The following is a 21,885-nucleotide window of genomic DNA, read 5'->3' on the forward strand; positions in this document are numbered from 1 at the left end:
ACCTAGCCTGCCATCCCCAGTCCCTCCCTGCTTCTAGCCCATCCCGGGGGGGCCCCTAGGAGCCCCACTCTCTGCCCATCAGCCCCATAAGTATCAGAACAGGACAAGTGACTGTCTCCTGTGTGCAGACGTGGGCAAGACCTGCCCAAGACCTGCCCAGCACCCACCCGCACCCCAGGCTCACGGGCCGGCATCGAGACACAAGCAGGTGGGAACCCAGTCAGGCCAACGGGGGTGATGTGGACAGGAGGGGAGACCCATGGGTCGTGCCCCTCATCGTGGTTCTGATGGCAGCTCCAGCTCATCAGTATCGGGGGCCCAGGACCACCCCTGCCTCCCTCAGCCCCCAGGCCTCTAATGCGAGGACCCTGTTTTTCCCGGGGCCCCACGGGGGCGGCTTGTCACACCGTCTGCCACTAAACACTCGGAAGGGGCTGCTGGTGGGGCGCTGGGCCCCCTGCTCCCCAAGAGCTGCCCAGGACAGAGCCACTCAGGCTGGCCGGCCTGTGTGCATCAGGGCGCAGTCAGGGCCGGGCTGGAGGCCCCGAGGAGCCCCTGGAGCAGCGGGCCTGCGGGAGCGGTGCCAGATGGACCTCCTGCCCGCACCCCCTCCCTCCGCCGCTGTCCCAAGAAGGACGTGGGCCCTTGCCTCCAGCCACGCCCGCGGCAGCAGCAGAGCCGACGCCCCCTTTGGGTCCACCCTGGGTGCGGTCGCTGAGGTCACGCGCGGGAGGGGGCACGTGCGCGGACTGCCCACGCGGAAAGATGTCCGCCGGCCTCGGTGGTGACGGAAGGTCAGCCACGCTCAGGCAGCCGGACAGCAGGCCGTGGCCACAGTGCAGCCAGCCAGCCTGGGGTCCCCACGCCCGTGAGGAGCACGTAGGGGCTGCTGGGGCTGCGCGAGGGTCACGGGGCAGGAGAAAGGGCCTGAGTGGCTCCTGCCCCTTGACCCCTGCCCCCGGCCCCGCCCCCGGAGCCCTGCCCCCAGGAGGCCCTGCCCCTGGAGGCCCCGCCCCCGGAGCCCTGCCCCCCAGGAGCCCCGCCCCCGGAGGCCCCGCCCCCAGAGCACTTCCCCCCCGGAGGCCCCGCCCCCTGAGCCCTGCCCCCCAGGAGGCCCCGCCCCGCTCTCCGCACCCAGCAATACCTACAAATATTTTTTGTTTTCATAGACGTCGTGCAGTTTGAGGACGTGGGGGTGCTCGATCAGCTTCAGGATCGCGATCTCCCGCTCCACCTGCAGGGGGCCGCCGTCACTGGGGACTCCCCCGCGGGGGTCTCCCTGCTCCCTGGCTCTGCCCTGTTCCTGCCCCCCAGCTATGCTCTGTCCCTGGCCACACACCCCCCCCCTGCCCCCAGTTGTGCCCCGTCCCTGCCAGCCCACCCCCGGGTCCCCTTCCCTGAGCTCCCAGCTCCCCACCCGGGTATCTTGGAGCATCTTGAACTTCGTGCCCCTGACCCACACAGTCACCAGCGGCAGGGCTCCCGCCCGCCCTCCTCACCTTCATCAGTACAGACTCGCTGAGCTTCTCCCGGTTGACGATCTTGACGGCCACCTTCTGGCACGTGACACAGTGGATCCCCAGCTTCACCAGGCCTGGGGGGACAGCAGGCCTCAGACCCCATCCAGCCGGGCCACGGCTCGCACCCTGCCCTTGGGACCCCTCACTCAGCCCCTGGGGCCCTGGGCTCCTGCCCTGCCTGGCGAGTCCTGAGCCAGACCCCAGGAACTCTCTGCCCCTACTCCTCAGGCACCGGCCAGAGGCTGCCCCCAGCATGGTCCCTGCCCCACGCCACACGGCGGTCTCGGCCTCCTCCAGCCTGGCCTCAGCATGGCCCTCACTCCCTCGCTAGTGACACCTGGAGTCGCCCCCCAGACCTCAGCGGAAACCCAGCCCCTCAGTGGGGAGCCAGGGTGACACCCGTCCCACCCCACCCACCCATGCTGGGCCTCACCGACCCTGCACCACTACCCATCACCCTCCTTCTGGCCTGAGGACCTCTGGACAGAGGGGCCTCGGGCACCCGCTCACCCCAGGACACCGGTGCAGGGCCCCTCCTGGGCAGGACGCCATCAACACACCTCTGCTGTGGCTGCAGGGACCCTCGGTCCTGCTCGCTGCCTCTCGGCCACGTGGGCACAGCTGGGCACCTGCCCCCCTCCCAATCCCGCAGAGATTCACTGACAGAGCCCCTGGCAGCCTCTCTCCCTCCCCAGCCTGGTTCCTGTCCTCCTGTGCCCTCTGTGGCCTCAGACCCAAACACCCTCTGCCCTCCCCGCCCCAGCCTGGGCCCCGCCTGGACATTCCCCGATGGGCACGGAGGTGACCACCACAGTTGGAGCCCCCTCCAGCACGTGGGAGCCCAGCGGCAGCCCCGGGGGAGACGCCGGGCTCCGCAGCTCTGCAGCCTGTGCTTGGCCTGGGCGGACGCCCGTCTCATTCATGCTGTGCTGCTCTAACTGTGACCTCGACGCGGCTCGCAGCTCCGACCAGCGGGGTGTGCACTTGCCCCTTTGGATGCTGCTGCGGGGCAGCTCTCAGAAAACTGCAAAGCCCTTTGCTTGAGAAACAAATCTTGCCACATGCAGCTTCCCCTAAGGGGCATGCGTCTCTTTATCTGACCGTTGGTGTCGTTTCATGAACGCTCACACCTTCCCAGCAGCTCGCGTCCTCCTCCTTGCCCCCTGCCCCGCAGCCTCGCCCATGGGCAGCAAGCTCGCGGGTGGCTGGGAGGTGATCCGTGCTCCCCAGAGGCAGGTGGGCCGGACGAGGGCGGGGGACCTGGCCTGGTGGAAGCCCTGAGCCCTGAGCCTGCCCTTCCTCAGCTCAGGGGAGGACAGAGGCCCCGCAGGGGGGCCCGCTGAGCCCCAGCTCCTGCCGGCGAAGGGCTGCGGCTCCTGGGGCTCACCAGCTGCCTTTGATCTGAGCCTGTGATTCAGGTCAGGAGACAGCAGAGCAAGAGGGCCCCAGGGACCAGGCGCAGCAGCGGTGTCTGCAACTCAGAGCTGAGGCCCAGGGCCTCCACACCTCCAGGACGGCACCCAGGCCTGGCACAGACCCCTCGCCCAGACAAGGTGGACAGGCCTCAAGGAGCCACAGTCACGGTGGCCCGGCTGCTCCCGGGGACATGAGCCCCTCTGAGGCCCAGGGCAGACGCGGGACAAACTGCAAACAGAACAGGCGAGGGTTCCTGGGGAGTCGCCGGCGGCCCTACCGCCGAGCCTCACAGCCTGCACAGGGGCTTGGCACACCAGTGCACACACATACCCCAACACGCGTGTCCTCAGGAGGCAGGACTCAGAGACACGTGGGGAATGAAGGAGCATGAGCTTCACCTCAGTAGCGACCTGGAGGGTGACATAGGCGGCCCCAGAAGTGGGGCGTGAGGTGGCCACCCCGCCTCCCTGATAATCACGGCAGGCAATCTGCTGACGGCGCACGGGGTTTGTGAGACACCAACACGCAGAGAGGCCAGGAGGACCAAGAACCCAGTGGACAAGGTGCCCGGGACACACCCCAGGCAGGTGGGGAGCTGCTCTGGGCCTGGGCACAGCGGGCTGCCCTGGGCTGTGTCCTAGAACTCTGGTGGCTTCCTCCCTGCCTTCATTTCTCCCACTTGTTGCCTCTGTCCACAGAAGTCCACTGTGCACGGATTCCTACACACCCTGCAAAGCCCAGCATAGAGGTGCCCCTGTCAGGTGGAGCTTCTGGGCCCCCCTGGGTGTGCCGGTCTCCTGCAGCCCCAGGGCCCTCTGGGTGGGAGGTTTGGGTTTCAAGCAGCCTCACCACTTCCCTGGAGGCAGGAAGCAGAGTGCACCCCTGGGAGGGCCTGTGAGGGAAGCCCAGGACCGCCCTAATTACCAGCCCTCCAACTGCTCAGGCTCATTTTCCAATTGTGACTTTATCTCTAATTATTGTCTTTACAGCAAATTCGGGCACAGGCAAGAGAAGAAAAGTACACAGTGTCACAGATAATTGTTGGAGAAACTGGCAGTCCTGCTCAGGCGGCGGGTGCCCAGGGCTTCAGGGAGGGCTCCTCAGAGCCAACCTGAGAACCCTGGGCCCAGCCACGGGGTCCCTGCTGCACCCCAGCAGGGACCCGTGTACGTGTGCATGGGCACGGGGGGCAGGCTTCCTGAGCACAGCCTGGGGAGTCCAGGGACCCAGGGGCCGCTGGCTGAGTGCAGACCCCCGCACCTAGGCCCAGGTGCTGACCGCAGGACTCTCCCCCACCCTGACAGCCCAGCCTCCCGAGTAGCTCTGCCCTCCCCTCAGCCATTGGGCCCGCGGGCCTAGAGGCAGGCACAGGCCCGGCTCCCGCCCCCAGCTGCTGGAGGAAGGATGGCAGAGCCTTGGGGACCTGGGAGCGGGGGGAGCCGAGGGGGAGGCGCACGGCTCAGGCTGCAGCCCTGGGGCCTCAGATTGTAGGTAGGGGGCTGGAGGGCCTGAGGGGTCGGAAGCCACGTGGGGTGGTCCCGAGCAGACGCCTCACCCGGGCCCTCTGGTCATCCTTGACCCCCCTTTTCTTCTTGGTCATGGTCCTTTGGAAAAGACCCTGTTGGAGGGCTCAGCAACGCGGGGACTGCCAGCTTGGAGGACAGGACAGAGCACAGGGGCCGCCGTGCCACGGGGAGCCCCGGGGTGGGCCCAGGCCCCACTGCCCAGAGACTGCCTGGGGCTGGACAGAGGTCTGGACGGGCGGTGCAGCCGCGCCTGAGGGGGAGGGGACCTCTGCGCACCGGGCCCAGCCCTGTGGCCCCGCAGGGCAGCTGAAGCCGAGGCGGGGAGGAGGCAGCAGGACTGCGGGACCCCATCCCTACAGACATGGCGGGAGACACTCCCCAGACTGCGCCCCAGCCTCCAGCACTGTTTTCCCCCCTTCCCTGAGCAATAAGCCTCTACAGGCCTGGCTGGACAGGCACCGGGCTCCCCTTGCCAAGTTCTTGAGGTGCCCAGCCGAGGTGGGCTGCCCTCGGCCTGCAGCCCCTGCGGGCGGGCAGCGCAGCGCAGCTCCCCAGGCAATTCCTCCCTCCATCCTGAGCTCAGGGCCACCTGAGGCCCCCTGGCCATCCACCTCTACTCCACCCCGGAGACCCCTCCTGTGGCTTCTGCCACACACCCCCCAGAGAGGGTGAAGGCTCATGAAAGGGTGGGAGTCAGCTTGTCTCCCGGAGGCTCTGGCGGGGGGAGGGCCCCAGCCCCGAGTGGGCACTGCTGATCTAAGTCACTCTGTGCCAGGGAGCATGGAGGCAGGGGCGGGCGCGGGGCAGAGGAGGACTGGAACCCACATCGCTGCAGGGGCCGCTCCGGCCGCTGTCCGTGGCGTCCAGACGCCCAGCTTGGTCTGACAACTCCAGGTCTTTGAGGGACGGGACACACCCGCTTCTGCGGAGCCCCCGTCAGTGTGCCCACACCGGCCTCCCTGTGCTGGGGGCTCAGGCCCGGGTGACCAGGCTGAGCGGGACGCCAGGCACCCGAGGGCCCCTCCCCTCCGCCTTCCGCGGAGCCAGGAGGAGGGAAGGGCAGCCGGGACCCCCCAGAGCCCCTCTTGGTGCCTCAGGAGACACCAGCGTCCTGCCACTGATGCTCACGGGACCACCTAAAGGTCACTGACCCTGGGGCAGGTGGCCGGCCCTCCCCATGACCGTCACTGCGCCACTGGGCCATGTGGCCAGCTCCCCAGGGCCACGAGCACAGCTGAGGGCAACCCAGTTTCCACCGCCTCTGCACACCTCGCCATGGGGGTGTGGGGGACACTGCTTTCCCAGGGTGGACAGAGCAGACAGCCCGCCGCCCCTCCCACAGGGCTCTCCCTGGACGAGGGTGGGGGATGCCACTCCACACTGGCTCGTGGGGAAATGAGTCAGCACAGCTGGCCACCTTGAGCCAGCCCTGCCTCCCAGCCTGGCTTCCCACGCTGGCACCGGGGAGCTTGGAGGGCAGTGGGGGCAGGCACGGCTTGTTACCATAACTGAGAAGGGGCAGGACAGGGCTGAGTCCCCGCTTTGAGAGGGGACACCTCTGGCGTACTGCTGAGAGCCTGCGGGTTGCCCGTGACCATCCCCGGGACCAGAGCTCCCCGGGCCCTGCACCCAAGGCCAGCCCAGTGGCTTCTCTGAGGAGGTCCTGCTGCAGTGGAGATCTCAGCTGCTCCTGCAGCTTCCCAGCTCTGCCCTGGCCACACCCCCACACCCCCCTCCAAGAACTAGCCCAGAGACCCCAGCCCACCCTCACTGGGGCTCACATGTGCCCTCTTGATGGAGAGGATGGGTGGTTGTGGTGGCAGAACTCAGGAAAGGGGCCCGGGTTCTCCATGAGCCCAAGGCCTGGAGAGGAGCCTGCGCCATCAAATGTCCCAGGGCGCAGTCAAAGGTGGGGCACAGGACCAGGGCGGACCTGAGGGGCTCCCCAAGAAACTGCGCCCAAGGAGCAGCCCCTCCCCCAGCTCCCCAGGCAGGAACGATGAGGCAGGAGGCACAGGCTCAGCTCGAGGGGCACGCATGACTGCACCTGCCACCTCGGTATGCTGCTGTCCACTCACCTCAGCAGAATGCAGGGCCCCAGGGCAGTGTGGTCCTCCCCAGGGACCCCCTAGCAACCTCCAGGGCAGTGTGATCCTCCCCAGGGACCCCCGCGCGACCCACCCTGGGCAGTATGGTCCTCTCCAGGGACCCCCAGGCAGTGTGGTCCCCCCCAGGCTTCACCAGGGCTGGTCTGTGTGGCCAGTGGGATGTGGCAGAATGGACGGCCTCCTTTCTCCAAGGTCAGATGCTAACAAGAGCTCAGCTTCCTTTGGGATCCCAGGGGTCACTGCTCCAAGGAGCCTGCTGCCCTGTCTCAAGGCGATGCTCCGCGGAGACACGCTGACCCATCTCTTCCCCTGACATGGCCTCCTCCAGGGTCTGCTTGGGTGGGTGGGGGTCCTGAGGGTGGGCAGGAGGCCACCCTACTACTGTGAGAGTTAACCCCTTGTGCTCACCTGGCTCTTCTCCAACCCCCCACCCGCGGGTGCAGGCTGTGGGCGAGGAGCCCTTCCAGGAAGGGCATCAGCTCCTCGTCCTTCAGGACGAGTGCTCTGGGCGGCAGCTGAGCAGCTCCTGCCTAGGGGCAGGGATCCGCCTGGGGCCCCAAACCCAGGTGCGCAGGGGTCGAACGGCAGCCCATGTCTCAATGCCTGGACCCCACGCGTGAGCCTGTTTGGGAAACCGGCCTTTGCAGAGGCACTTAAGTCACAGATTTCAGAAGGAATCGCCCTCCGTGTAGGACAAGTGGGCCTCACGTCCACCGACAAGTTTCTCATAAAAGAAAAGCAGACGGAGGCTGGACACAGACATGGGAGAAGGCCTCGCGGATGAGGGGGCAGAGGCCGCGGGGCTGCTTCCAGAGGAGCTGCAGGCTGCTGAGAGCTGGGGGAAGGGGTCTGGGGCCACCCTCCCTCAGGCCAGAGAGCCACCTGCAGACTTCCGACCCCCGGAGCTGAGAACAAGACTGTTGTTGTAGCGACCAGGTTCGCAGCAGTGTGTGCGGCCCAGAGGGCTGTGCACGGGGCCTTCAGCTCACACGGCATTCACCCTGTCTCCTCTCATTACAACCTCCTGGTATGTTTCAGAAGGGTTTCCCTTCGTTTCAGGGGATGCTATGCAAGCATGGGCTTCCCTGGTGGCTCAGACAGTAAAGAATCCACCTGCAATGCAGGAGACCTGAGTTCTATCCCTGGGTTGGGAAGTTCCCCTGGAGAAGGGAATGGCTACCCACTCCAGTATCCTTGCCTGGAGGACTCCATGGACGGAGGAGCCCTGAGCAGTGGTCGGGCCTGGATGCAGCCACAGCTCCAGCTACACCACAATCTAGTCAGAACTAAGGCTCCTCCATGTGTTCCACTTGAACGCTGACCCTTGCAACAGCCCCTCCCTTCCTCAGAAGGGGAAACTAGACCAGGCCAGGCCTGCGCAGCTCCAAGACCCACTGATGCCACTGCCCGAGGGATCAGAAGCTGCTCCATGGCCAGCTGGCCCTGAAGGTGGGCCTCCCCATCGCCCCCTCAGAACAGGCTTGGGAAGTCGCAGGTGTGCTGGGCAAAGAGACGGGGGCAGGACAGAGATGATGGAGTGACTACCTGCCCCTTCCCTGGGGCTGCGGAGGGCCACGCAGCAAGCTGGGCATCGAAGTCCCTTTCAGCACCACGGACAGGAGCTGGCGCCGGGCAGTGGGAGGGGCCCGCCCACCCAGGGAGCCCGCGGGAGCCAGAGCCAGGGTGCCCTGGAAGCCAGCTGTCAGCTCCAAGGCGCCCCCTTCTTCTCTGGGCCGAGCAGGCGGCCTCCCACACCACGCCCCCGGTTGTGACCTCAGCTCAAGACACCCCCGACACTAGCCCCAACCTCAGGAGATGCCCCCCACCAGCACAGTCCTGGATGCCGGGCCCCATCCACACCCCCACAGGGCCTTGCACAGCCCGAAGGGCCCGCGGAGTCCAGGAGCACACTCTGCAGGAGCCCCCACCCTCGGGGCGGGGGCCGGTGGGGGATGGGACTCCAGGGCCCACGGGGGTCCTGGGGGAGGGACCTTCCCTCACTGGGGGATCCTCTTCACTCTCTCCAAGCCTGAGGGAGCCTGTGCTGGGACAGGGCCCACGGTGCTCTGGGCTGGAGCAGGGGGAGCTGGGGGGTCGCAGGGAAGCCAAGCCTCACCCCCACTTGCCGCTGTTCCGCCCACCTGCCTCCACCTGCCGGCAGCCCTGCAGCCCGCTGCCCAGCACCCTCTCCAAGTGACTTCCCTTCGCACCTGCCCACCCGGGGCCCATGCTCGGCTGGGGAAGTTCTGGGGCTTCGGGCCTCGCCTTCAGTAGGCAGAGACCTGATGAGTAAATGGAGAAAGGTCACAGAGCCCTGTCCTCCGGGGGCCAGCAGAGCGCCGAGTTCCATCCGCGCCCCTGGCCGCGGCCCCAGTGAGTCCCTCGGCCTGGACTTGAGGCCGGGCCCAGGAGGACGTCTCGGGGCGCCCTGAGCAGCCGCCCCCTCTTCTGCTCTCCCTGGCAGAGGCCAGGACCGCCTCCCTGGCGGCTTCAAAGTCTGCTCCTCCAGGCGCAGCGCAGGGAGAGCGGGGAGCTGGACCTGGGGGCACCCCCGCTGCCTCAGGCGCCCCGGGTCCCAGCCCTGGGGGCACCTGCCTGGAGGCCCACTTCAAACAGGCCGCCGCTCTCGCGCACAGCCCGGCGCGGACGCAGACCCGCGCGGGAGGGTCGGCCTCTTTGAAGCTGCCGCCACATCAAAGCTGCCCGCGGCCCCTCCTTTCCCGCCCCCAGGCCGCGCTCTCGTGCGCAGAGCGCACCCCGGTTCCCTCGGGCTCTCCTTCGGGGGCCGAGCTCCCCAGCCTCCCCTCCTCCCCGGGCTGGTGGGGACGCCCTGGTGGGGACGCCCGCATCGCGCGCCATCCACCCTTGGGGCACCCACGCTTCCGGGCCCCCCGCGACACCCTCACCCCCGCCCCGTGCTCCTCTGGGGCTGGGAAGGAGGCCGCAACGGGAGGACTCGAGCCGGGGGCGCGCAGCACCGCGCGGCTCACTCTCAATATAGACTCCGCGGCTTCCTTCGCCCACCAGCGCCAGGCAGGCGGGAGGGGGAGGGGGCGGCGCACGTCTCTTGGGAGACGACTGTTCACGCTCCGAAAGGAACCTCTCAAATTAAATTAATTAAGCCCTGAAATATTTCACACAGCACTGCAGCCGCCTCTGCAGGGCTCCCTGCCCGCTCCCCCCACCCACAGCACCCAAACACGAGAGGGGGCTGCCGGAGGCTCAGTGGGGCAGCCCTCGACCCAAGGGAGGAAGGAGACGGGGATCTGCTCCCCACCTGCCATGAGGAGCCCTGCCCGCCTCCGTGGCCATCCTGCCCTGCCCTTGCATGGCCCCCTTCCTGCTGGGACCTGAAGGCCCTCCAGGGCTGGGCCAGCGGTGGGCACAGAGCTGCGGTCAGGGCCCCCATCCTCTCCTGGTGGAGGGGCTTGCCTGCCCTCCCCCCACCCCCCCAAGCTCCTGCTCAGGCTTTGTGGTCAGGGCCCCCATCCTCTACTAGGGGGGCCTTCCTGCCCTCCGCCCACCCCCTCCTTAGCTCCTGCTCAGCTCCGGGCCCAGTAGGAAGGTGCTGAGGGACACCACCAACCGGAGCCCTGGGATGAAGGCTCAGTTGCCAGGGCCCAGCGGAGGGTTGAGGGAGGGGCCACAGTGACCCTGGCGACACAGACCCTCCTCCCCAAGAGACACTCAGCCCAGGTTCCCCAGGTCAAAGCTGAGAAGGGGTAGGAAAGGCCGGGCACCTGCCGGGCATGAAGGGGATGCCAAGCACCCAGGCCGCTGGCTCAGCAGCTGGGAGACCCTGCCCCCACGACAGGCTGGCGTGGGCTTTGGAGGCAGCCAGGAATAGGAGCACCCTCCGTGGCCAGGAGGTGCCCGGAGGCGTTTCCCAAGCAGGCCCCACCGAGGCATGTGTGCAGAAGCAGCTCCACTGACAACGATGATGAATCAGCAGAGGAAGCGGGAGGGGGGAACCGGCCCAGAGGACTCTGCTGGCCCAGGTGACAGAGCAGCAGAGCCGGGTGGGGCTCTGGGGCGGAGAGGGGGCAGGATGCTGAGGGGACCTGGGAGGAGGTCGGCTGCGGGTCAGCACCAGGAGAGGCTGCCAGGGTCCTGCCAGCCAGACAGGTCCGGGTGCCTTGTGTTTGCCTCCTGCTGACCCCACCCCACGGATTATAAGAGAGGGAGCCTGGTGGTAGAAAGGAGAGATCTCAAAACCAGGGACCTCTGGAAGGAAAGGCAGGTGATGGGGGCTGGGCAGGGGCCAGGCCTGCCAGCCTCCGGGTGGGGTGCCCAGGAGAGGCTGCGGTGGCCAGTGCCAGCTGGGACGGGGCTGCAGGAGCAGACGGGCACTTACCGAGGGTGCAGCTGTGTGGGCAGCGCAGGTCGGTATCCCCCTCTACCCCAGCCGAGAGTGCGACACAGCCAGGGACACAGCCCAGGACCCCAGGGGCCAGGAGGCGCCTGCTCGTCCTCGTCCTGGCAGGCCGAAAGGCCGGGCCCTGCCCTCAGCATGCCCCCACCAGACACCGCGCACTGAACTCGGGGCAGGAGACGCCCCAGGAGAAGGCCAGGCAACCAGACATTCCTGATTCTCCCATGGGTGGTAAACGGCCAGGCACACGTCAGAGGGCGTCTGAGAAAGAAACAGCACTGGCTTGGTAGAAACAGACAGCTTTAAAGTGTCTTACTGTTTACTGTATTGATTTACCAGGATTTCGTAAGTTGCTACACCTATAAAACAAGAAATCCACACAAAGGATGAAAAAACAAGGAGGAGCTCTAAAATATAACAGTAAGAGCTAGAGAAAGAAAGTGTGAAATAAAGACTAAAAACATGAGACAATGCCCAACAAGGCAGAGCAAAAAGAAAAAGTGAAGTGGAGAAAGTGTCAGCCCAGGGTGAGAGGTGATCAGCCCAGGGTGAGACCTGAGGGGGTAGCTGAGTAGAGAGAGGTGATCAGCCCAGGAAAGAGGTGATCAGCCCAGGGTGAGACCTGAGGGGGTAGCTGAGTGGAGAGAGGTGATCAGCCCAGGGTGAGACCTGAGCAGATAGCTGAGTGGAGAGAGGTGATCAGCCCAGGAGAGAGGTGATCAGCCCAGGAAAGAGGTGATCAGCCCAGGGTGAGACCAGAGGGAGTAGCTGAGTGTAAAGAGGTGATCAGCCCAGGGTGAGACCTGAGCGGGTAGCTGAGTGGAGAGAGGTGATCAGCCCAGGAAAGAGGTGATCAGCCCAGGGTGAGACCTGAGGGAGTAGCTGAGTGGAGAGAGGTGATCAGCCCAGGGTGAGACTAGAGGCAGTAGCTGAGTGGAGAGAGGTGATCAGCCCAGGAAAGAGGTGATCAGCCCAGAGTGAGACCTGAAGGGAGTAGCTGAGTGGAAAGAGGTGATCAGCCTAGGAAAGAGGTGATCAGCCCAGGGTGAGACCTGAGGGGGTAGCTGAGTGGAGAGAGGTGATTAGCCCAGGAGAGAGGTGATCAGCCCAGGGTGAGACCTGAGCAGATAGCTGAGTGGAGAGAGGTGATCAGCCCAGGAGAGAGGTGATCAGCCCAGGAAAGAGGTGATCAGCCCAGGGTGAGACCTGAGGGGGTAGCTGAGTGGAGAGAGGTGATCAGCCCAGGAGAGAGGTGATCAGCCCAGGGTGAGACCTGAGCAGGTAGCTGAGTGGAGAGAGGTGATCAGCCCAGGAAAGAGGTGACCAGCCCAGGGTGAGACCTGAGCGGGTAGCTGAGTGGAAAGAGATGACCAGCCCAGGGTGAGACCTGAAGAGAGTAGCTGAGTGGAAAGAGCTAATGCCCGGAGCAGATGGCCCTGCCAGAGCAGAAGGCCCTTGTCCGCCCGTCCACTGCCCACACGTGGACCCACATCCGGGCACGGTCTCTCAAAGGTGAGGCCACGGAAGCATGCTTCATTCACTCACTCATTCACTCGACAAGTACGCACTGGGCTTCTCCAGCGACAGGCATTTGAACCAACGACAAAAGAAGGCGCCCACACGGTGGGCTTAACACCGTCAAGACACCTGGCTAGGGCTGGACAGAAAGTCACTGCAGTGGCCACTCAGTCCTGACCCAGAGAAAGCCCCCGAGGGGGAAAGGTGAGCCTCCCTGGGGGACCCCACTGGTCTTCTGCATAAGTGACGCCTGGTGCACAATAAAGACGATGGCATACACAGAGAAGCAGGAAAAGCGACCCAGACCTCCAGAGAAAAGCAGCCAACGCGGCGGGTGGCAGCTGGCCCAAGCGGCTGGATTTTCTGAAAAGGACTTTGCAGTAATATTACAAAATATCTTTTTAATTAGAGGAAAAGATGCACAAAAAGAAGTCACTGAAAGGACCACACAGCAGACTGGACACAAGAGAAGAAAGGACTGGTGAAGTCTAAGACAGGCCAACGTAGAGCGTGCGAGCTGAACAGAGCGCAGCAGAATGAGACAGTCTGCCTCACGGGCCCCGCGAGGGCCCCGGCGAGGACGGTGAGGACAAGTGGTCTACAGCCACGTCTAAAGAGATAACAAGGGGGGCGCCAAACACTGAAAGAGGGAAGAAGGGGCGATAACTAAAAACACCTGGTTGGCAGCGAACAAGGCAGCAAAGGAGGAAGCCTGTACGGGAAGCAGAGGAAGCGAAGAGAAGACGGACGGACGGACGGCGGCCGCCAACGTACGGGAAGCAGAGGAAGCAAAGAGAAGATGGAAGGACGGACGGCGGCTGCCAACCGCAGCACGCGCGTGACCACAGCGAAGGCGGACGCCCGAACATGCAGCCCGCAAGAGGCTCAGCGCGGGCAGACGGCACACCCAGCCTGAAAGAGGGGGAGGACGAAGCTGCACCAGGCAGGCCCTGAGCACGCGGGGGCAGAGGCCGCCTGTGGTGACCCTCCGCTGGCAGAGGACGGTCCAGCTCTCAGCCTGGCGGGATTAGAGGGTCCGGAGAAGTGGAATGGGAGGCGGGAACGAGAGGGCAAACGCGGGGTTTCACGAGTGAAGGAGGCTGTCCACCTGCGTCCCACGCAGGGACGGGGCAGGCCTGCCACGGACCACGGACTCGGTGCCGTGAGGGTCGGGCAGTCGGGTCAAGAAGCAGAGGGAAAGGCCTGGCTTCAAGGAGCTCTGATGCAAAGCAAGAGGCAGGAGAGCCGGACGGGCTCCTGGCCCCATCAGCGCTCGAGGCCAGCGCTCACGGGGGCACCTCCCGGGCCACCGCTCCTGGGAAGTCACCTGCCAGGTGGGCGCACCAGACCAGAAGGAAGCCACCATCCCACCCAGAGGGGTCCTGGGAACCCCCCACCCCAAGGAGGAGGCCCCTTAGAGACACACAGCAGTCCAGGGCAGGACAGAGGGCTTCCCCGGGAGGAAGGAGCCTGACAGGCTGGGCGGCCTCCCGGAAACCCGCACACGAGCTGACAGGAAACACTGCCGAAAGGCGACAGGGAGCGAGGAAACCAATGGACTCCCGTCCCTGGCAGCCCAGAGGCTAAGCCACCAGACGGGGCCTAAAGGAGGGACGCTGTCTGCAGGAACCTCCAGCCTGGCCTTGGGGAGTGTGTGGCAGGGGCAGGGGGCACAGGGTGGGCTGAGGGGCCTGATCGCCCCGCAAAGTCGGGCCCCTCCCCAGACACAGCAGGACATGGTGGACCAGAGGGGCCGTGGCCCCAAGACCCACTGGGGCTCGGTCACGCTGGGCTGGCACCCTGGGCCGGGCACCCCTGACGTTGGTGGTGGCATGGGGTGACGCTGCTTCGCTCAGCCAGCCCGTCTCCCACCCCAGGGACGGGGTCACAGCCAGGCTCGCTGCCCAGCCGCAGCCCCCCACCCCACTGCGCCTGCTGACCCAGGCTCCTGGGGTGTCCGGGGGGGCACTGGCCTTGAGAGGAGGGGAGAGGTGGGGCGGGCGGGACATCCGCAGGGGCGCTCGTGTCTACAACCTTCCTGGGAACTGGGCTGCGCTGGGGGCCAGAGTCCCCGGCCCCTCCCTGCAGGATCCCAGCTGGTCTCCAAATCCCCAGCCTCCTCACACAAAGCCCTCCCCCTCCTCTCTCCTGCCAAACCACCATCTGTTGCCATGACAACGCCGGGAGCAGACAGACAGGGGCACTGAGACCCCCCCCCCACACTGCTCGCTCCCTTCAGCTGGGCCCTGGGCTCACAGGGCTCACAGGGCTCCCATGGGCCTCAGGGACCCCTGCCCCAGCCCCAGCAGCACCTGCCTCCTGCACAAAAGGCGAGGCAGAGCCCCCTCCTCTGCCCACTCCCCTCGCCCCCGCCACGGTGCCAGCCTGCCCGGCGGGGCCTGTCTTGTGCTGGGGGTGGCTGATGACCTGCCTGGTCCCTGACCCACCTCCCCTGCTGTGCCCCCACCCATGAAGCCCCGGCCTGCGGCCAGCCCCACCCAAGGAGCACCCCCAGGACACCAGCCTGCCCTCAACCCTACCCTGGGGCGGCTCTGGGAGCCCCGGCGTCCCGTGGGCAGGGCCGGGCAGGAGGTGCCCCAGGCCAACTCGAACGGAGCAGGGAGACCCCCAGGCCAACTCGAATGGAGCAGGGAGACCCCCGAGAAGAGCGGCCAGTACACGCGGAGGTCGTGGCTTGTGAGGACACGCGGCCGTCACAGCGACGAGAAGGCACACAGCTGCGGGCGGCTCTCACGCCTCTGCCAGACAGAAGCGATGGCTGCTCTCACCACAGGGCCTGGCTCAGAGGCTCCGTGGCCGGCCCGGAGTAGCCCAGGCTGAGACCGCGCAGAGCGGAGGGTTTTCCTTCTCTCGCGTTTGCTGAGCCCGACTTGCTGCCCTGTCTCAGCAGCTCTGGGGAGGAGTCAGCGACTCGCAGAAAGTGCTGGAGTGTTTCCACCTGGCTGCTGGGACCGGCTGACTGCCTCCCCAAGGCGTCCAGGCCCCGTCACCCCCGCCCCAGTAGCCTGCTCACGGTGCTCGGCCCACCTGCCCCAGGATTTCCCATGAACTGAGTCGCTGGGAGACACACAGCCAGAAGTGACTCAGGCAGGAAGGAGGCCTGGTGAACCCGGCCCTCCTATGTGACGAGGTCTTTTAGAATCAGAATCCGCCAGCGCCGGCTGCTTCCCGGAGCCGAGGAGACCGGCAATTCCCAGAAGAAACACCAGCATCCGACACACCTAGGCAGGAACTGTGGCCGGACCAGAGCCAGACAGAGCCGTGCGCAGACCTGGGGCCCGAGACGCTCCGGGTGTGGCCCCAGCCCCCAGGCTCAGGCCCAGCCCAGGAGCCGGGAGCCAGGCAGGGCTGCAGGCAGAGCTGGGGGCCCTCCCCGTCTGCCAGGCTGCCCTGTGGGTCTGGGAGGCGGGGGCGGGAGGGAGCAGGGACAGCCTGTGGCTGCAGCATGACGCCCCCCACCCCTGTGGTCACCATGTTCCCCCCAGGTCCTTCCAAAGGCCACTGCCCCGGCACCCGTTCACCCGGGCGTGTCCAGGACCCCCGCACAGGGGGGACCCACTCGGGGCTGCGGAAGGATGCGCTCACGGCAGGCAGAGCGGGGTCTGCATGCAGGGTCAGGGCCGGGGAGACTGAGGTGCCCCCACCCCAGGCTGACGAGAGACGCGAGAGGGCCAGGAGGTTCAGGGCCCAGCCAGCAGGCCACCTTCTCCCCAGAGACGATGCCCCCAGCTCAGCAGCACGCGGTTGCCATGGCGATGACCGGGCGGCGTCCCACTCCGTGGAGCCGGGGCAGAGGGTGGACGCTCCTCCCCAGCTGAGGTCCCCTGGCCGGCACCCAGACCGAGGGCATTACAGCCCCACATCCAGGCTGAGGCTTCCCCGCACGTAGCGGACCCCCGGGACCCCTCAGCCACGCCACCCGAAGCCCACCCGCCCGGCCAGCGTCTCTGCGGGGCATCCACCTACTGTGCGGTCAGCACCCCCCGCTTGGAGGCACCCCTCCTCCTGCTCTGCTGAGCTGCTCGGGGGCCGCAGCCACCGGGCAGGATGCCCCAGAGGGACTGCGGCCCTGTCTGGGGGGCACGCGCTGTGGAACCATTAACTCTGGGGTGTGCATGACCCAGTGACAGTCCACAGCCGGCTGGGCCCCCTCCCTGTCCAGACCCCGCACCCACTTGCGTGGGGAAACCCTCCCAGGTGGCCAGGGAGCGGACTCCACTCCCAACGGTGGCAGATGACCACGTGAGGTTTTTATTAACTGCTTTATCAACTCAACACTGTAAAATTAGCCCAATGAAACATTCTGATTGAATTCAGCAACTGTTCAGTAATTCAATCTGGTAAATTTTTTTTTCCCCCAAGCTGGTGCCTTAGTTTCAGAAGCCTTAGGACTGGGAGCTGATGCCGGGGTCGCTGGCCAGGCATCTGTAAGAAGGTGGGTGGCTGGCCCGAGGGGACCAGGGAGTGGGCGGCAGAGGGTGCAGCTGCCCTGAGGACAAGCTGCGAGGAGCCTCGCGTCCGAGGAGACAGCCGCCAGGGGCTGGGGTCACACCTGCCGTGGGGACGCTGGGGTGACAGCAGAGGCCCCGCTGGGTGCAGTGCCCTGGCCAGCAGCTGTCCAGGCCCGGGGGATGCCCGGTGGCGGACAGACAGAGTGGGGCTGATGGGCAGGAGCGAAGCAGGGTCAGTGACCCGGGGCCTGGTGCGCGAGGGGAGGGGAGGGGTCCCCAGCAGAGGTAGGCTGCCTGCAGGCCCTGGGCGCGCTTCAGCAGCAAACCTGGCCCCCCAACACCCCAGGCCCCAGGGAACTGACAGGGTTGCCTCGGTGACGGCGACTCGGCTGGGGACGTCTGCCCCGGGAGACCCACGGGAGCGCCGCCTGCCACGGCGCACACAGACAGATGCACCCACAGCCTCCCTGGCGGCAGATGTGGCCCACGCGACGGGCTGGGCACGCGGGGCCCTCCAGCTTGGAGCCGGCCCAGAGCTGCTCGGAGCCAAGCCAAGGGCGGAAAGGAACCCGGGGCCTCCCCCCAGCCCCCACCCTGTGGGGCTGGAGCTACGGGTGATCCCCCAGCCCTGCCTGCGCCCAGCTCTCAACATAGGACACAGGGAAGCTTCGTGCGTGGCAGGCTCCTCCCGTCTGCTGGCTGGCCTGTGCTCAAGCAGAGGAAGGCTCAGCGTGCTCACTTATGGCCGCACCCCCACCCAGCACGCCTAGGAGGGCCGCTGGATCGGCCTGGGAAGCCACACGAGCACCCGCGGCCCAGTAGGTGGGGCAGGGTCACGGCTGCAGGGCAGACAAGCCCTCCAGTCAGTGGCCAGGAACTCCTGCCCCTCCGAGGGCATGGAGCCAGGGCCACAGGACCATTCTGCCGTGTCAAACGTGGACTCTGCTTTTAAAAAACCCTAATCCACATTTAAAAAAGCTATTTGCTGACTTGGTTTCTCCAACCACAAAACAGGTCTTGTGCCCTACCCTCCCCAGGGCCAAGAAGCCTCTGTCCCCACCCCGCCTGTGGGTCGGAGGGCTGGGAACCCCATCCTAGACTCATCCCAGGAGATCAGCTGTCCGAGCCCTGCTTTGGGGGTCCCGGGTGGGACAGGGAGGCGGCTGCAGGCAGGCCCGGGGCCTGGTTTCCTCCTCTGCACCCGCCCTTTCTGTGGAGCCTTGAGACCACATGTGGGGGGCACACAATCTGGGGGAGTCAGGGGCTGAGGCGGCTGCCGGCCGGTGCTGGGCATGAGACAAACAGCAAGGTGCTGGACAAGCTCCCTGCCACACCCCTCAGACAGACAGACAGACCCACACACTGCCTGCGGTACCAGCAGGAAGTCAGAAATGCCTGTGGCCCGAGCCCCAGCCCTGCTCAGCCGGGGTCAGGCGTCAGGAGGGCGCCTGTCCCCGGAAGGGCGCCTGCGGGCGTGAGTGCCAGCACGGGGTAAGAACAGAAGCTGCTCAGCGGTCAGCAGGCAGCTCCCCTGAAGGACGGAGGGAAGGAGAGAGGCAGGGAGCGCCCGCCCACACGGGCCCCCAGCGCGTCCAGGGGGTCCAGGTGGCCCCTGCCTGGAGCTGCCCAGGCCATGGAGCCCGGTGGGACGCCCACCCCTCCACCTCCTGCCCGTGGGGCTGGCACTTGGGGAGCAAATGGAACGGCTGGGCGACAGGACCTGCCCGCTGACGGCACAATGGGCACAGAGCCTCAGGACGGGAGCCCAGCCCTGGGGGACGCTGCAGAGGCCCCGCCGGACATGCCGGCCCCAGGACCTGCTCAGCGTCTCCTGGACCTCTGCCCTGACCCCTGACCCCCGGCCCAGGCAGCAGAGCCTGTCCCGCGTGCCGCCCCCAGCACATCCCAAGGATGGGCAGGCGAGGCACTGGATTTGCGCACAGCGCCCTGCGGGCCTGCGGGCTGCAGGCCTGGCTCCTGGGGGCCTGGACTCAACACCTCAGGAGCCGAAGGCACATGCTGTCCTGCCAGCATGGGGTCCCCGGGCTCTCGCCCTGCCGGCCCGCACCTGCCCGGGCCCCCAAGCCGGAGAAGAGGAGGGGCACAGGCACCCCAATGTCTCCATCAACACCCACCCCGAGCCTGCCCAGGGCTGACAGCCCCCCACAAACCCACGCTGTTTCCAGGGCCGCCCCGCACCATGGGCCGCTTGGCAGCCCAGAGCAGAGGCGCCCCGTGGGGATAGGAGCCGGTCCACGGCACCCCGGGCTCGGCAGGACTCACCCAGGTGGGGAACCCGAGGCCCAGCAAGGAACCGCAGAGCCCCCAAGACAGCACCTGTGCCATGCGCTGATGCCCACCCACCCAGAGTCTTCCCAGGGCTCGACAGGCATGGCAGAGGTGGGAGGACAGCCAGGGCCCCAGGCCCAGCCGGAACAGACGGGCCCAGGAGCCGCCCTCCCTGAACCGTGGCTGCCCGTCTGGTCCTGTCCTGGTCAGGACTGCCCCCAGCAGAGCCTGGCCTGCTTCACCCAGATGCCCCGACATGTTCAGCGGCCGGAGACCACCGCCTCCTGCAGCAGCACCAAGAGGGCTGCCAACCAGGCCTTGGTCACCACAGGACCCCTCGCTCAGCACCTGGCACCACAGGACTGCCACCTGCCAGGCATGACTCAGGACCCTCAGCCCCTGGACAGACAGGAGGTGAGCCTGCGAGGTCGGGGCCCTGGTCACCTCTGGAGGCCCACAGCCCTGACTGGCCCCAGGCTCATACCCTGGCCCTCGCCCTGACGCGGCCAGCGGCCCAACTGCGCTGTCCCACCAGCCTGGATCCTGACGGGGCATCACCAGCATCACCCCGACAGGGAGGGGGCCCCACACCCCTTGCTGCAGACACCAGGGCAGCACACAGATGCCCAGAGGAGGGCATGCAGAGCCAGGGGCAGGAAGCAGGGCCCCTGAGCCGAGGCCCTACAGCCAGCCGACCCCAAAGGCGGGCTGCAGGACAGGGGTCTGAGTGCCCCTCCGGCAGAGGGACGGATGGGCGTGGGCGGCACCAGGGCAGCAGCCGGCTCTCACAGATGCTGAGACATCACATGCCCAGCAGGGCCAGCAGCGAAGCCGACCGTGCATCTAGGAACACGGCCCACAGACACTGGGCCCCTGGGCATCAGGCGGAGGGGTCCCTGCAGCCCCCGGGAAGCTCCCGGCAGCCACCTCCCAGGTGGCACAGCCCACACCCGCCCACAGGTGCCCTCAGCTGCCCCACGGCATCTGCTGGAGAAGGTCCTATCTGTGCCACTTTATAATTAGTCACAAATCCCCTGGGACTGGGGCTTAGAGCCAGCAAACCTCCAATCTGAAAGGAGCTTCGCCTGGAGAGATAAGCCAGCGTCTGACCCTTCCCGTGCACCCAGCCCAGCCCCCACCCCACACACGTGGATACTGCCTCCACCCCAAGGCCTCGGTCCATCCCAAACACTGCCTATCCCCGGCCTCCCCACCGGCCTCACACAGGATGTTTAGTGGGGGTTGGAGCTGGGGACCCTCGCTTCCTGAGTCCAGACCCCAGGCCTGGGGAGGGGCCTGCCGGCACAGCCTCTGAGGCCGAGGACCCTCCCTGTACGTGCAGGGAGCTTGGCAGATCCCCCCGAGGCTGAGCCAGTGGAGGGTAACACCTGCCCTTCACACCCACCACACCCCTGTCCCCCCAGGTAGGGGCTCAGGCAGGCAGACCCCACACTCAGAGGGTTGGCACAGAACCCAGCCCACAGCTGGTACCCCCCTGACCCCTTCCAAGGCCACCCCGATGTCCCAGCGTTCTGAAGCAAAGCCTGCATTTCGTGCACTCTTGGGTCACAAGACCCTCGAGATAAGGGGATCCAGGAGGGAGCCAGAGCCTCTCACGGCCTGCCCGCCCCTCCCTGGGGGACCCAGGTGGTTTGGGGCACCCGCAGCCTTCAGAGCCCAGGGACAGGCGGGTGAGGGCTCCCAGGGAAGCACCGTGAGTTAACGCGAGACCAGAGAAGGTGCTGCAGCCCTGGAAGGCGAACAGCACTCGCGCGCAGGGACCCTGCCCTCCCCTCGCCTGGCCGGTCAGCAGCAGCCCCAGGAGAACTGGCCACCAGCTCCTTCTGCCCGGAGAGGGGAATGGGGGCCGGGGTCTCCCCCAGGAGCACGCCTGGCGGCTGCCACCTACTCCTCAACACAGGACCAGTCCCACACCGGGAAGCCAGGTGTGGGAACTCTCCGAAGACCCCTGGGCCTGTCCACAGGCCTGCTCACAGCTGCAGGGGATGTGGGAGGACAAACCGCTAATGGCAGCCTCTCTCCTGCGGCACCAGGAAGCTGCGGACTTCAGCACTACCGCGCTGGACAGCTCCGCCTGCAGGCCGCCCGGGGCGAGGGCCTGGCGCCAGGTACCTGGCGACCGCCTAGCCTCATCCCTGCAAGCCCGGAGGAGGCTGCGGCAGAGACGGCACCGCCCAGGGCCTGCACTGCCCTCCCTGAAGACAGAAGGGCGAGTGCAGGGGGTGGGGGTCCCACAGGCAGCTGGCCCTGGGGCTATCCTTGACCATCCTGCGCCTGAAGAGCAGTTCTCCCAGGTCACTGGGCCCCCAGCTCTGTGCGGAAGCAGGCGCCCCCGGCGTGAGCCCCACTTTAGCAGGAGCATGCGCCCTGGCCTCGAGCAGCCCCGACGCCAGGCAGGAAACCCCAGACCCAGACAACGCGAGGGGTCCAGGCTCGGGGGCTCCCAAGTGAGGTCACAGGCCAGACGTGGTGGCAGAGGCGACCCAGGAGGAGGAGCTGGAGGCGAGGGCTGGGGGTGGGCAAGCCCGAGGCTGCCCCGTGGATGCACGGCCGGCCTCACACAACATCTGTCCGCCCCCCAGTGACAGGGCCACCGCAGCCTGTGGGCAGAGCCAGGACCCAGCACGACGGAAGGACGCAGGG

General features: G+C 66.6%; 1 protein-coding gene across 19 annotated transcripts in view; it reads right to left on the reverse strand.

The window, feature by feature from the left end:
• Nucleotides 1-21,885, reverse strand: part of BRSK2 (BR serine/threonine kinase 2) — a 48,658-nt gene that overhangs the window by 17,754 nt on the left and 9,019 nt on the right. For 18 of the 19 annotated variants that reach the window (XR_011564938.1, XR_011564937.1, XR_011564934.1 and 15 more), the window contains exons 2-3: nucleotides 1,500-1,594; nucleotides 1,149-1,234 (exon numbers count right to left, since the gene is read on the reverse strand). Coding sequence is in view for 14 of the 19 variants with exons in the window: in XM_070782846.1 (XP_070638947.1) it covers nucleotides 1,149-1,234; nucleotides 1,500-1,594 (181 nt within the window). In the remaining 5 variants the exon portion in view is untranslated. Of the gene's footprint in view, nucleotides 1-1,144; nucleotides 1,235-1,499; nucleotides 1,595-21,885 lie in introns of those variants that run through there. The other variant, XM_070782844.1, reaches the window with a different exon arrangement.

The sequence above is a fragment of the Bos indicus genome, chromosome 29, assembly GCF_029378745.1.
Source record: "Bos indicus isolate NIAB-ARS_2022 breed Sahiwal x Tharparkar chromosome 29, NIAB-ARS_B.indTharparkar_mat_pri_1.0, whole genome shotgun sequence".
NCBI classification, from domain to species: domain Eukaryota; kingdom Metazoa; phylum Chordata; class Mammalia; order Artiodactyla; family Bovidae; genus Bos; species Bos indicus.